This window comes from Nerophis lumbriciformis, linkage group LG04, assembly GCF_033978685.3.
Source record: "Nerophis lumbriciformis linkage group LG04, RoL_Nlum_v2.1, whole genome shotgun sequence".
NCBI classification, from domain to species: domain Eukaryota; kingdom Metazoa; phylum Chordata; class Actinopteri; order Syngnathiformes; family Syngnathidae; genus Nerophis; species Nerophis lumbriciformis.
Window position 1 is genome coordinate 64,541,586 of NC_084551.2, and position 16,110 is coordinate 64,557,695.

The following is a 16,110-nucleotide window of genomic DNA, read 5'->3' on the forward strand; positions in this document are numbered from 1 at the left end:
TTGGTTAAAATAAAGCCAGTAATGCCATTTTTGTGCCCCCCCCCCTTATTTAGAAAAGTACCAAAAAGTATCGAAAAACATTTTGGTACCGGTACTGAAATATTGCTATCGAGACATCCTGAATGAAAACCTTCCCATCCAATCTAATGGAGCCTAAGAGGTGGTGAAAAAGAGGAATGGACAAAACTGCCCAAAAATAGGCGATGGCTGTTTATGACCCCCCCTCCCTTAGAAACAGCTGTTGCCATGTAATCAGGGAAAGTCCAATTAAAAGAGGAGGCGTACAATCTTTCGTCAGAGCGTGTACTGTACAAAGAGTACAGTCCAGACGTTTCTCCTCAATTGAGCTAAATTGTATTCTGTCTGTTAGAGGAATGGACAAAACTGCCCAAAAATAGGTGTGCCAAATTTGTAACATTGTATTCAAAATATTTGAGGCTGCCAAAGGTGCATTGTCAGAATAATTGTATCTAAGTTATCGCAAAACTTTGTGTTGCATTGAGTTCAGCTCGCCCTGCGAGAGGACAAACGCTGTCTTTGATCCTACCAAGCAAAAGGCTTGTAAAACTCCACTGTGTAGGACGGGAAGCGACATGAGGGTGTCGGTTTCTTTGATGTATTGTAATCCACAGGAATATTTTGTCTTTACCCGAGATCTACAAAGCGGAGAGGAGGCAGGGCCTGACCTTCTTTGAACTGTTTTACAACCTTTTCTTTGAACTTTTTTTAATCGAAGGCGATGGCTGTTTATGACCCCCCTCCCTTAGAAGCAGCTGTTGCCATGTAATCAGGGAAAGTCCAATTAAAAGAGGAGGCGTACAATCTTTCGTCAGAGCGTGTACTGTACAAAGAGTACAGTCCAGACGTTTCTCCTCAATTGAGCTAAATTGTATTCTGTCTGTTAGAGGAATGGACAAAACTGCCCAAAAATAGGTGTGCCAAGTTTGTAACATTGTATTCAAAATATTTGAGGCTGCCAAAGGTGCATTGTCAGAATAATTGTATCTAAGTTATCGCAAAACTTTGTGTTGCATTGAGTTCAGCTCGCCCTGCGAGAGGACGAAAGCTGTCTTTGATCCTACCAAGCAATAGGCTTGTAAAACTCCACTGTGTAGGACGGGGAGCGACATGAAGGTGTCGGTTTCTTTGATGTATTGTAATCCACAGGAAGATTTTGTCTTTACCCGAGATCTACAAAGCGGAGAGGAGGCAGGGCCTGACCTTCTTTGAACTGTTTTACAACCTTTTCTTTGAACTGTTTTTAATCAAAGGCGATGGCTGTTTATGACCCCCCTCCCTTAGAAACAGCTGTTGCCATGTAATCAGGGAAAGTCCAATTAAAAGAGGAGGCGTACAATCTTTCGTCAGAGCGTGTACTGTGCAAAGAGTACAGTCCAGACGTTTCTCCTCAATTGAGCTAAATTGTATTCTGTCTGTTAGAGGAATGGACAAAACTGCCCAAAAATAGGTGTGCCAAGTTTGTAACATTGTATTCAAAATATTTGAGGCGGCCAAAGGTGCATTGTCAGAATAATTGTATCTAAGTTATCGCAAAACTTTGTGTTGCATTGAGTTCAGCTCGCCCTGCGAGAGGACAAAAGCTGTCTTTGATCCTACCAAGCAAAAGGCTTGTAAAACTACACTGTATAGGATGGGGAGCGACATGAGGGTGTCGGTTTCTTTGATGTATTGTAATCCACAGGAAGATTTTGTCTTTACCCGAGATCTCCAAAGCGGAGAGTAGGCAGGGCCTGACCTTCTTTGAAATGTTTTACAACCTTTTCTTTGAACTTTTTTTAATCAAAGGCGATGGCTGTTTATGACCCCCCCTCCCTTAGAAACAGCTGTTGCCATGTAATCAGGGAAAGTCCAATTAAAAGAGGAGGCGTACAATCTTTCGTCAGAGCGTGTACTGTACAAAGAGTACAGTCCAGACGTTTCTCCTCAATTGAGCTAAATTGTATTCTGTCTGTTAGAGGAATGGACAAAACTGCCCAAAAATAGGTGTGCCAAGTTTGTAACATTGTATTCAAAATATTTGAGGCTGCCAAAGGTGCATTGTCAGAATAATTGTATCTAAGTTATCACAAAACTTTGTGTTGCGTTGAGTTCAGCTGGCCCTGCGAGAGGACAAAAGCTGTCTTTGATCCTACCAAGCAAAAGGCTTGTAAAACTCCACTGTGTAGGACGGGGAGCGACATGAGGGTGTCGGTTTCTTTGATGTATTGTAATCCACAGGAAGATTTTGTCTTTACCCGAGATCTCCGAAGCGGAGAGGAGGCAGGGCCTGACCTTCTTTGAACTGTTTTACAACCTTTTCTTTGAACTTTTTTTAATCAAAGGCGGTGGCTGTTTATGACCCCCCCTCCCTTAGAAGCAGCTGTTGCCATGTAATCAGGGAAAGTCCAATTAAAAGAGGAGGCGTACAATCTTTCGTCAGAGCGTGTACTGTACAAAGAGTACAGTCCAGACGTTTCTCCTCAATTGAGCTAAATTGTATTCTGTCTGTTAGAGGAATGGACAAAACTGCCCAAAAATAGGTGTGCCAAGTTTGTAACATTGTATTCAAAATATTTGAGGCTGCCAAAGGTGCATTGTCAGAATAATTGTATCTAAGTTATCACAAAACTTTGTGTTGCATTGAGTTCAGCTGGTCCTGCGAGAGGACAAAAGCTGTCTTTGATCCTACCAAGCAAAAGGCTTGTAAAACTCCACTGTGTAGGATGGGAAGCGACATGAGGGTGTCGGTTTCTTTGATGTATTGTAATCCACAGGAAGATTTTGTCTTTACCTGAGATCTCCAAAGCGGAGAGGAGGCAGGGCCTGACCTTCTTTGAACTGTTTTACAACCTTTTCTTTGAACTTTTTTTAATCAAAGGCGGTGGCTCTTTATGACCCCCCTCCCTTAGAAACAGCTGTTGCCATGTAATCAGGGAAAGTCCAATTAAAAGAGGAGGCGTACAATCTTTCGTCAGAGCGTGTACTGTACAAAGAGCACAGTCCAGACCAGGCCTGGTCAATTATTTTGACTCGGGGGCCACATTCAGAGAGAAAAATGTGTCTGGGGGCCGGTATATCTATTTTTAGGAATAGCAATAATGTCTGATTGAATGGTTAAAAACGTTATGACAGACCGTCTTAAAAATACGTAATGGAATTGTATTTTTTTCTATGAACGATAAAACACTGAATATTGAGAAAATAGAATTATATTTTTTTCTATGAAAGATAAAACACTGAATATTGAGAAAATACGAACGTCACACCCCCTTTCGATCGACATGTTTTACAATCGAGTGAAACGTGACAAAAATGCAACAAACAGTGAAATATGAACGCGAAGGGTACAAATTAAACCCACCTACAGTCTGATATATGTCATATATCACTAAGCTTTAGAACTTTGTTGTGAAAATCTCCTTCCGCGTCTGTGGAAACGCTTCCCACCCACACTGCTTGGTGCCTCGTCTGAGCTGCTGTGACGTAGATGACCATAGTAACTAATTAGATGACCATAGTAACTAATTAGATGACCATAGTATCTAATTATATGACCATAGTGACTAGTTTATCATCCTAAAGCGCAGATTCCAGCCATTGAAATACTCTGTATAGTTCAAGACTTACGGTCATTAGAAAACATGACTGCACATCATAATGGCAGCTACACTTTCCATCTTAAAGATCTAAAAAAAAATATTTGGGAATGTCCGGCGGGCCAGATTGAAAAGCTTAACGGGGCCGCATGTGGCCCCCGGACCTTAATTTGCCCAGGTCTGGTCCAGACGTTTCTCCTCAATTGAGCTACATTTGAATTCTGTCTGTTTAATTCCTTGCTTCTTGTCTTGTTTAATAGATGTCATCAGTGTTTGAACCTGTCATGCATCAACAAAGTATTGAGCAAAGGCTGTGAATACTAATGTACATTTTTTTTTTTAGTTTTACATTTTTAATACATTTGTAAAATAAAAAAAATAAATAAAAAACACGTTTCACATCATCAATATGGAGTGGTGTGTGTAGAATTTTGAGGACAAAAATGAAATAATAAAATTTCGGAATAAGGCTGTAACACAAAATATGGAAAATTTGAAGTGCACTGTATAAAAAAAAAAAGTAAAAACTACTCAAATATTCAAAAACTTGCACCTACGTGTACAGAGTTAGGCAAACGAAAGGGTAAAAACACCCCCAGCAAATAGAAACAAACAGAAAAGTCATGCGATGGTGATCAATGTACAACCCGTTGGCTTATACAAATAAAATGGATCACTAACACTCATTTCATTCAACTTGCGTTGGCCGAAGCAGCTGAGAGAAAACAAACAAAAACAAAAAAGGTATCACATCGTTACTCCTTGTCACTACTTTATGTGAATGTGCATTCAAAAATAATGAAGTGAAAAATACAAATGAAATGTTGGCCTTTTTTTTGTCTTTTGCTAGATGTGCTTACATGTCATCACTCTCATTCTACTGATTCAAGGTATGTTTTTCTATTTTATTTTTAACACGCTTATTTTCTCGCCAACTATCAAACTTGCCCTTTATCATCAGCATGTGGCCCGCTTTGGGCTCAGACACCAGTCCCAGGCCAACCGGACTCTGCAGGAATCCTGCACGGCCTGAAGGAAACAGCTCGGTATTTCCTCTAATTACAGTGGTGGTCAAAAGTTGACATACCCGTGTAAAGAACATAATGTCATGGCTGTCTTGAGTTTCCAATCATTTCTACAACTCTTGTTTTTTTGTGATAGAGTGATTGGAGCACATACTTGTTGGTCACAAAAAAACATTCATGAAGTTTGGTTCTTTTATGAATTTATTATGGGTCTACTGAAAATGTGAGGGTCAAAAGTATACATACAGCAATGTTAATATTTGCTTACATGTCCCTTGGCAAGTTTCTCTGCAATAAGACACTTTTGGTAGCCATCCATAAGCTTCTGGTTGAATTTTTGACCACTCCTCTTGACAAAATTGGTGCAGTTCAGCTAAAGTTGTTGGTTTTCTGACATGGACTTGTTTCTTCAGCATTGTCCACACATTTAAGTCAGGACTTTGGAAAGGCCATTCTAAAACTTCAATTCTAGCCTGATCTAACCATTCCTTTAACGTGTTTTTTTTGGGTCATTGTCCTGTTGGAACACCTAACTGCAACCAAAACACAACCTATTTAGGTTGTCCTGAAGAATTTGGAGGTAATCCTCCTTTTTCATTGTCCTATTTACTCTGTGTAAAGCAAAAGTTCCATTGGCAGTAAAATAGACCCAGAGCATAATACTACCACCACCATGCTTGACGGTAGGGTGGTGTTCCTGGGATTAAAGGCCTCAACTTTTCTCCTCCAAACATATTGCTGGGTATTATGGCCAAACAGCTCAATTTTTGTTTCATCTGACCACAGAACTTTCCTCCAGAAGGTCTTATCTTTGTCCATGTGATGTCAGATGAAACATAAATTGAGCTGTTTGGCCACAATACCCAGCAATACCGTATTTTCCGCACCATAAGGCGCCCTGGGTTATAAGCCGCGCCTTCAATGAACGGCATATTTCAAAACTTTGTCCACCTATAAGCCGCCCCGTGTTATAAGCCGCATCTAACTGCGCTAAAGGAATGTCAAAAAAACAGTCAGATAGGTCAGTCAAACTTTAATAATATATTAAAAACCAGCGTGATGTGGGCGCGCATGGAGTCGTATATCAACATGGACGGAGCTGCGTGAAAAAAGCCACCCGGCCTCTTCGCGTAAACTTACCTTAACCACTCGCTCATCTTTTCTTCATCCATCCATCCCTTCGAGTTAGCTTTTATGATGACGCCGGCTGGAAAGGTCTCTTTTGGCAAGGTCTTCCTTTTGAATATCACCATGGGTGGAAGTTTCTGGCCATTAGCATGGCAAGCTAGAACCACAGTGAAGGATGACTTCTCATTCCCTGTGGTGCGAATATTCACCGTACGTGCTCCCGTTGTATCCACAGTGCGGTTCACAGGAATATCATAAGTCAGTGGAACCTCGTCCATGTTGATAATGTTCTCTGGCCGGATCTTTTTTTCAGCTATCTTGTTTTTACAAAATGCACGGAAAGTAGCCAGCTTTTCTTGAAAGTCTTTAGGCAGTTGCTGTGAAATAGTAGTCCGTGTGCGGATGGAGAGATTGCGTCTTTTCATGAACCGGATCCCTGTCGCTTAGTAGGAGCCATTTTGTGGTCTTTACAGATGTAAACACACAAAGGAAATGAAACGTAATATCCGCGCGCTTCTTCTTCTTCTACGCGGGCGGGTGGTTGCTTACAGTAGAAGAAGAAGCGCTTCCTGTTCTATGGGGGCGGGTGCTTACCTTGGCGGTTGCTTGCGTAGAAGAAGAAGCACTTCCTCTTCTACGGGGAAAAAAGATGGCGGCTGTTTACCGTAGTTGCGAGACCGAAACTTTATGAAAATGAATCTTAATATTAATCCATATATAAAGCGCACCGGGTTATAAGCCGCACTGTCAGCTTTTGAGTAAATTTGTGGTTTTTAGGTGTGGCTAATAGTGCGGAAAATACAGTATGTTTGGAGGAGAAAAAGTGGGGGCTTTAATCCCAAGAACACCAGTTCCATAGGCAGCAAAACAGGCCCAGAGCATAATACTACCACCACCATGCTTGACGGTAGGCATGGTGTTCCAGGGTTTAAAGGCCTCACATTTTCTCCTCCAAACATCCATCCATCCATCAATTTTCTACCGCTTATTCCCTTTGGGGTCGTTGGGGGCGCTGGAGCCTATTTTAGCTACAATCGGGCGGAAGGCGGTGTACACCCTGGACAAGTCGCCACATCATCGCAGGGCCAACACATATAGACAGACAACATTCATAATCACAATCACACACTAGGGCCAATTTAGTGTTGCCAATCAACCTATCCCCAGGTGCATGTCTTTGGAGGTGGGAGGAAGCCGGAGTACCCGGAGGGAACCCACGCAGTCACGGGGCGGACATGCAAACTCCACACAGAAAGATCCCGAGGCCGGGATTGAACTCACGACTACTTAGGACCTTCGTATTGTGAGGCAGACGCACTAACCCCTCTGTCACCGTGCTGCCCCTCCTCCAAACATATTGCTGGGTATTGTGGCCAAACAGCTCCATTTTTGCTTCATCTGACCACATAACTTTCCTCCAGAAGGTCTTCCATCCATCCATCTTCTTCCGCTTATCCGAGGTCAGGTCGCGGGGGCAGCAGCCTAAGCAGGGAAGCCCAGACTTCCCTCTCCCCAGCCACTTCATCCAGCTCCTCCCGGGGGACCCCGAGGCGTTCCCAGGCCAGCCGGGAGACATAGTCTTCCCAACGTGTCCTGGGTCTTCCCCGCGGGATCCTACCGGTCGGACGTGCCCTAAACACCTCCCTAGGGAGGCGTTCGGGTGGCATCCTGACCAGATGCCCGAACCACCTCATCTGGCTCCTCTCGATGTGGAGGAGCAGCGGCTTTACTTTGAGCTCCTCCCGGATCGCAGAGCTTCTCACCCTATCTCTAAGGGAGAGCCTCGCCACCCGGCGGAGGAAACTCATTTCGGCCGCTTGTACCCGTGATCTTGTCCTTTCGGTCATAACCCAAAGCTCATGACCATAGGTGAGGATGGGAATGTAGATCGACCGGTAAATTGAGAGCTTTGCCTTCCGGCTCAGCTCCTTCTTCACCACAACGGATCGATACAGCGTCCGCATTACTGAAGACGCCGCACCGATCCGCCTGTCGATCTCACGATCCACTCTTCCCTCACTCGTGAACAAGACTCCGAGGTACTTGAACTCCTCCACTTGGGGCAAGATCTCCTCCCCAACCCGGAGATGGCACTCCACCCTTTTCCGGGCGAGAACCATGGACTCGGACTTGGAGGCGCTGATTCTCATCCCAGTCGCTTCACACTCAGCTGCGAACCGATCCAGTGAGAGCTGAAGATCCTGGCCAGATGAAGCCATCAGGACCACATCATCTGCAAAAAGCAGAGACCTAATCCTGCAGCCACCAAACCAGATCCCCTCAACGCCTTGACTGCGCCTAGATATTCTGTCCATAAAAGTTATGAACAGAATCGGTGACAAAGGGCAGCCTTGGCGGAGTCCAACCCTCACTGGAAACGTGTCCGACTTACTACCGGCAATGCGGACCAAGCTCTGGCACTGATCATACAGGGAGCGGACCGCCACAATCAGACAGTCCGATACCCCGTACTCTCTGAGCACTCCCCACAGGACTTCCCGAGAGACACGGTCGAATGCCTTCTCCAAGTCCACAAAACACATGTAGACTGGTTGGGCAAACTCCCATGCACCCTCAAGGACCCTGCCGAGAGTATAGAGCTGGTCCACAGTTCCACGACCAGGACGAAAACCACACGAAGAACACCAGAAGGTCTTATCTTTGTCCATGTGATGTCAGATGAAACAAAAATGGAGCTGCTTGGCCACAATATGTTTGGAGGATAAAAGGTGAGGCCTTTAATCCCAAGACCTACCGTCAAGCATGGTGGTGGTAGTATTATGCTCTGGGCCTGTTTTGCTGCCAATGGAACTGGTGCTTTACAGAGGACAATGAAAAAGGAGGATTACCTCCAAAGTCTTCAGGACAAGCTAAAATCATCAGCCTGGAGGTTGGGTCTTGGGCGCAGTTGGGTGTTCCAACAGGACAATGACGTCAAAAGTGGTAAAGGAATGGCTAAATCAAGCTGGAATGAAGGTTTTAGAATGGCCTTTCCAAAGTCCTGACTTAAACGTGTGGACAACGCCGAAGAAACAAGTCCATGTCAGAAAACCAACACATTTAGCTGAACTGCATCAATTTTGTCCAGAGAAGTGGTCAAAAATTCAAGCAGAAGCTTGTGGATGGCTACCAAAAGAGCCTTATTGCAGTGAAACTTGCCAAGGGACATGTAAGCAAATATTAACATTGCTGTACAGGTAAAAGCCAGTAAATTAGAATATTTTGAAAAACTTGATTTATTTCAGTAATTGCATTCAAAAGGTGTAACTTGTACATTATATTTATTCATTGCACACAGACTGATGCATTCAAATGTTTATTTCATTTAATTTTGATGATTTGAAGTGGCAACAAATGAAAATCCAAAATTCCGTGTGTCACAAAATTAGAATATTACTTAAGGCTAATACAAAAAAGGGATTTTTAGAAATGTTGGCCAACTGAAAAGTATGAAAATGAAAAATATGAGCATGTACAATACTCAATACTTGGTTGGAGCTCCTTTTGCCTCAATTACTGCGTTAATGCGGCATGGCATGGAGTCGATGAGTTTCTGGCACTGCTCAGGTGTTATGAGAGCCCAGGTTGCTCTGATAGTGGCCTTCAACTCTTCTGCGTTTTTGGGTCTGGCATTCTGCATCTTCCTTTTCACAATACCCCACAGATTTTCTATGGGGCTAAGGTCAGGGGAGTTGGCGGGCCAATTTAGAACAGAAATACCATGGTCCGTAAACCAGGCACGGGTAGATTTTGCGCTGTGTGCAGGCGCCAAGTCCTGTTGGAACTTGAAATCTCCATCTCCATAGAGCAGGTCAGCAGCAGGAAGCATGGAGTGCTCTGAAACTTGCTGGTAGACGGCTGCGTTGACCCTGGATCTCAGGAAACAGAGTGGACCGACACCAGCAGATGACATGGCACCCCAAACCATCACTGATGGTGGAAACTTTACACTAGACTTCAGGCAACGTGGATCCTGTGCCTCTCCTGTCTTCCTCCAGACTCTGGGACCTCGATTTCCAAAGGAAATGCAAAATTTGCATGGTTGGGTGATGGTTTGGGGTGCCATGTCATCTGCTGGTGTCGGTCCACTCTGTTTCCTGAGATCCAGGGTCAACGCAGCCGTCTACCAGCAAGTTTTAGAGCACTTCATGCTTCCTGCTGCTGACCTGCTCTATGGAGATGGAGATTTCAAGTTCCAACAGGACATGGCGCCTGCACACAGCGCAAAATCTACCCGTGCCTGGTTTACGGACCATGGCATTTCTGTTCTAAATTGGCCCGCCAACTCCCCTGACCTTAGCCCCATAGAAAATCTGTGGGGTATTGTGAAAAGGAAGATGCAGAATGCCAGACCCAAAAACGCAGAAGAGTTGAAGGCCACTATCAGAGCAACCTGGGCTCTCATAACACCTGAGCAGTGCCAGAAACTCATCGACTCCATGCCACGCCGCATTAACGCAGTAATTGAGGCAAAAGGAGCTCCAACCAAGTATTGAGTATTGTACATGCTCATATTTTTCATTTTCATACTTTTCAGTTGGCCAACATTTCTAAAAATCCCTTTTTTGTATTAGCCTTAAGTAATATTCTAATTTTGTGACACACGGAATTTTGGATTTTCATTTGTTGCCACTTCAAATCATCAAAATTAAATGAAATAAACATTTGAATGCATCAGTCTGTGTGCAATGAATAAATATAATGTACAAGTTACACCTTTTGAATGCAATTACTGAAATAAATCAAGTTTTTCAAAATATTCTAATTTACTGGCTTTTACCTGTATGTATACTTTTGACCCAGCACATTTTCAGTCGACCCATAATAAATTCATAAAAGATCCAAACTTCATGAATGTTTTTTTTGCGACCAACAAGTATGTGCTCCAATCACTCTATCACAAAAAAATAAGAGTTGTAGAAATAACTGGAAACTCAAGACGGCCATGACATTATGTTCTTTACAAGGGTATGTCAACTTTTGACCACGACTGCATACCCGCAGATTGTATATATCAAGCGAGCACATCCCACATGCTCTGTTAATCATTGCAGCTGTTCTGTGTGTTTTTTTCTTAATATTGAAGTTGTGGTTCTGTGTACATTGTTACTCATGTTGTGTACTTGCCCACCCCGCAGTGCAGCCAAAGCTAAAGTCCAGAGTGTGATGGAGGCGGTGATGGACTATGTGGGCGCCTACTATGAAGACCACGTCCAGCCGGTGACCGACAGCTACAGCGAATGGGCCTCAGGGATCCAGCATTCTTTGAGGGAAAAGATGCAACACACCTTTATGCCCTTTATGGCTACCAACACGACTGCCGCATGATTGTATCGCACAATAAATGTAACATCTACAAGTCGGTTGTCTTTTTTTCCATCTGTGCATTACAAAAACCCAAAATGTTTAAAGGGGAACATTATCACCAGACCTACCGTATTTTCCGCACCATAAGGCGCCCTGGGTTATAAGCCGCGCCTTCAATGAACGGCATATTTCAAAACTTTGTCCACCTATAAGCCGCCCCGTGTTATAAGCCGCATCTAACTGCGCTAAAGGAATGTCAAAAAAACAGTCAGATAGGTCAGTCAAACTTTAATAATATATTAAAAACCAGCGTGATGTGGGCGCGCATGGAGTCGTATATCAACATGGACGGAGCTGCGTGAAAAAAGCCACCCGGCCTCTTCGCGTAAACTTACCTTAACCACTCGCTCATCTTTTCTTCATCCATCCATCCTTTCGAGTTAGCTTTTATGATGACGCCGGCTAGAAAGGTCTCTTTTGGCAAGGTCTTCCTTTTGAATATCACCATGGGTGGAAGTTTCTGGCCATTAGCATGGCAAGCTAGAACCACAGTGAAGGATGACTTCTCATTCCCTGTGGTGCGAATATTCACCGTACGTGCTCCCGTTGTATCCACAGTGCGGTTCACAGGAATATCAAAAGTCAGTGGAACCTCGTCCATGTTGATAATGTTCTCTGGCCGGATCTTTTTTTCAGCTATCTTGTTTTTACAATATGCACGGAAAGTAGCCAGCTTTTCTTGAAAGTCTTTAGGCAGTTGCTGTGAAATAGTAGTCCGTGTGCGGATGGAGAGATTGCGTCTTTTCATGAACCGGAAACCTGTCGCTTAGTAGGAGCCATTTTGTGGTCTTTACAGATGTAAACACACAAAGGAAATGAAACGTACGGTAATATCCGCGCGCTTTTTCTTCTTCTACGCGGGCGGGTGGTTGCTTACAGTAGAAGAAGAAGCGCTTCCTGTTCTATGGGGGCGGGTGCTTACCTTGGCGGTTGCTTGCGTAGAAGAAGAAGCACTTCCTCTTCTACGGGGAAAAAAGATGGCGGCTGTTTACCGTAGTTGCGAGACCGAAACTTTATGAAAATGAATCTTAATATTAATCCATATATAAAGCGCACCGGGTTATAAGCCGCACTGTCAGCTTTTGAGTAAATTTGTGGTTTTTAGGTGCGGCTAATAGTGCGGAAAATACGGTATGTAAGCGTCAATATATACCTTGATGTTGCAGAAAAAAGACCATATATTTTTTTAACCGATTTCCGAACTCTAAATGGGTGAATTTTGGCGAATTAAATGCCTTTCTAATATTCCGGAGCGATGACGTCACAACGTGGCGTCACATCGGGAAGCAATCCGCCATTTTCTCAAACACCGAGTCAAATCAGCTCTGTTATTTTCCGTTTTTTCGACTGTTTCCCGTACCTTGGAGACATCATGCCTCGTCGGTGTGTTGTCGGCAGAGGTGGGTAGTAACGCGCTACATTTACTCCGTTACATCTACTTGAGTAACTTTTGGGATAAATTGTACTTCTAAGAGTAGTTTTAATGCAACATACTTTTACTTTTACTTGAGTATATTTATAGAGAAGAAACGCTACTTTTACTCCGCTACTTTTATCTACATTCAGCTCGCTACTCGCTACTAATTTTTATCGATCTGTTAATGCACGCTTTGTTTGTTTTGGTCTGTCAGACAGACCTTCATAGTGCCTGCGTTTTACCAAATGCAGTCACTGGTGACGTTCACTCTGTTCCACCAATCAGATGCAGTCACTGGTGACGTTGGACCAATCAAACAGAGCCAGGGGTCACATGACCTGACTTAAACAAGTTGAAAAACGTATTCGGGTGTTACCATTTAGTGGTCAATTGTATGGAATATGTACTGTACTGTGCAATCTACTAATAAAAGTTCCAATCAATCAATCAAAAGTGTGAAGGAAAAAAAAAACCTTTTTTATTTCAACCGTACATTCCGTCAAAAGCCTAAAGACTGACTGCACAGTTCCTGTCTTCACAATAAAAGTGCCGCTCCATCGCGCCTGCGCTTTCAAAATAGGAGTCTCCGAAAGCCTGCGCAAACAAGCTAGCAAGCTACGGAGTTTGCCGCCAATGTGTTTCTTGTAAAGTGTATAAAAAGAAATATGGAAGCTGGACAAATAAGAAGCCAAAAACCAACCACTTTCATGTGGTATTAGACAGAAGGAGGAACTTTTTTTCTCCTCCATTTGAAAACGTGGACGTTATCATCACTACTGTCTGATTACAATTATTGCAAGTAATCAGAATCAGGTAATACACCAACTTATATTCTTGTTTTCATGAAAGAAAGGAATCTATATGTGTTAAACATGCATGTATATTCATTAAAACACCTTTAACATGTAAACAAAAACGGCAAAATGAACAAATATAAATTATATACTGTATATATCAATGTATATATATATGTGTGTGTATATATATATATATATATATATATATATATATGTGTGTGTATACATATATATGTGTGTGTGTATATATATATATATATATATATATATATATATATATATATATATATATGTGTATATATGTATATATATATATATATATGTATATATATGTGCATATATATATATATGTATATATATATATATATATATATATATATATATATATATATATATATATATATATATATATATATATATATATATATATATATATATATATATGTATGTGTGTATATGCTACTCATCAGTTACTCAGTACTTGAGTAGTTTTTTCACAACATACTTTTTACTTTTACTCAAGTAAATATTTGGGTGACTACTCCTTACTTTTACTTGAGTAATAAATCTCTAAAGTAACAGTACTCTTACTTGAGTACAATTTCTGGCTACTCTACCCACCTCTGGTTGTCGGAGGGTGTAACACCATGAACAGGGACGGATTCAAGTTGCACCGGTGGCCCAAAGATGCGAAAGTGGCAAGAAATTGGACGTTTGTTCCGCACACTTTATCGACGAAAGCTACGCTACGACAGAGATGGCAAGAATGTGTGGATATCCTGCGACACTCAAAGCAGATGCATTTCCAACGATAAAGTCAAAGAAATCTGCCGCCAGACCCCCATTGAATCTGCCGGAGTGTGTGAGCAATTCAGGGACAAAGGGCCTCGGTAGCACGGCAAGCAATGGCGGCAGTAAACCCCCTATCGACCCTAGCTTCCCTGGCCTGCTGACATCAACTCCAAAACTGGACAGATCAGCTTTCGGGGAAAAGAGCGCAGATGAGGGTATGTCTACAGAATATATTAATTGATGAAAACTGGGCTGTCTGCACTCTCAAAGTGCATGTTGTTGCCAAATGTATTTCATATGCTGTAAACCTAGTTCATAGTTGTTAGTTTCCTTTAATGCCAAACAAACACATACCAATCGTTGGTTAGAAGGCGATCGCCGAATTCGTCCTCGCTTTCTCCCGTGTCGTTTTCGTCGGTTTCGCTTGCATACGGTTCAAACCGATATGGCTCAATAGCTTCAGTTTCTTCTTCAATTTCGTTTTCGCTACCTGCCTCCACACTACAACCATCCGTTTCAATACATGCGTAATCTGTTGAATCGCTTAAGCCGCGGAAATCCGAGTCTGAATCCGAGCTAATGTCGCTATAGCTTGCTGTTCTTTCCGCCATGTTTGTTTGTGTTGGCTTCACTATGTGACGTCACAGGAAAATGGACGGGTGTTTATAACGATGGTTAAAATCAGGCACTCTGAAGCTTTTTTTTAAAGATATTGTGTGATGGGTAAAATTTTGAAAAAAACTTTGAAAAATATAATAAGCCACTGGGAACTGATTTTTAATGGTTTTAACCATTCTGAAATTGTGATAATGTTCCCCTTTAAGGTCATTAAAACTAACTTTGTATAAAAGCTTAATAACTGACAGGCAATTACGGGTGTGATCTTTTAGTTGTCAGGACAACTATGAAAATATTAGTGGCCCCATAGACATCTTTAGATCCCGCAGCCCCTGTGTCATACCACTGTGTTGCTACACCACCACACCCAGGGCCGGCCCGTGGCATAGGCCGTATAGGCAAATTCTAAGGGCGCTGTCCATCAGGGGGCGCCACGCCAGTGCCACAAATGTTGGAGAAAAAAAAGAAAAAAAGTTGGTACTATTATTTCTAAATACAAAAAATAATCCCACGTTAATTAAAATGCAAAGTAAAGCCTATTTAATAGAAATATTATTTGTTACAATATTACCCCCCCCCCCGCACGGTGCGCCCCCTCCCTTCCCGTATCATGACTCTTTTTGGACGTCACCACATCAAAAAATCAACACAAGATGTCAAAACGGCCAAAACTGTCAGGTGCCCAGGGAAGAAAAAAGAGAAAAGAAGAGGAGGAGAAACGAGAAAAAGACAGAGGTAGCAGGTAGGTAACGTTAGCCTACATGAAATTATTTGTCTGTTACAGAATGTGATAGTAACCTGGCTATTTAGCATTAAGCTAATGTTACATGATTCGGCAATTGCTAATCAATAAGTAGCTAGTTCTGTTTTAACGTCGGGTTAATATTGTGGAGGGGGCTAAATTGTTATGGAAAATAATAATGTAACGTTAGGTAATTACAGTACTCCCACCTTACATTCCTCAGGGACATTTGTATTAGATCTTTTAAGCAGGTGTTTTTTGTTTACATTGTTATTGCCTTCTGGTTAGCTAATGTTTGCCCTGCAGGTAATAGTCACTTTTCCACCCCTTTATATATTAGGTATAGTTGTAAGCCTAGTTGTTAAAGTGCACATCATTAATGTTAATTAAGCAATATGTATGTAAAAAATATTGTATTTCATATATTCATTTTGTATTTTTTGCATTCATTTATTTATTCATATTTTTTTTATCTTGTTAACTATTCTGATTGTTAATTTGCTTTCTTTAAGTAAAAAAAAGGTCAAAGACAAAGCTATTCGGTTTCTTGTGAGTATATACACTTCACTGCCGATGTGGGGGGGCGCCACCTAAAATCTTGCCTAGGGCGCCAGATTGGTTAGGGCCG

At 42.3% G+C, this 16,110-nt stretch overlaps 1 protein-coding gene across 1 annotated transcript; it reads left to right on the plus strand.

Annotated features, from left to right (window-relative positions):
- Positions 1 to 4,222: 4,222 nt before the first annotated feature.
- On the plus strand, positions 4,223 to 11,108 carry apoc4 (apolipoprotein C-IV). Its single transcript, XM_061946515.1, has 4 exons — positions 4,223 to 4,340; positions 4,447 to 4,486; positions 4,558 to 4,642; positions 10,888 to 11,108. Exons 2-4 carry the CDS (start codon positions 4,447 to 4,449, stop codon positions 11,075 to 11,077), a joined length of 315 nt encoding a protein of 104 aa, XP_061802499.1. The 5' UTR covers positions 4,223 to 4,340; the 3' UTR covers positions 11,078 to 11,108.
- The last annotated feature ends 5,002 nt before the right edge of the window (positions 11,109 to 16,110 follow it).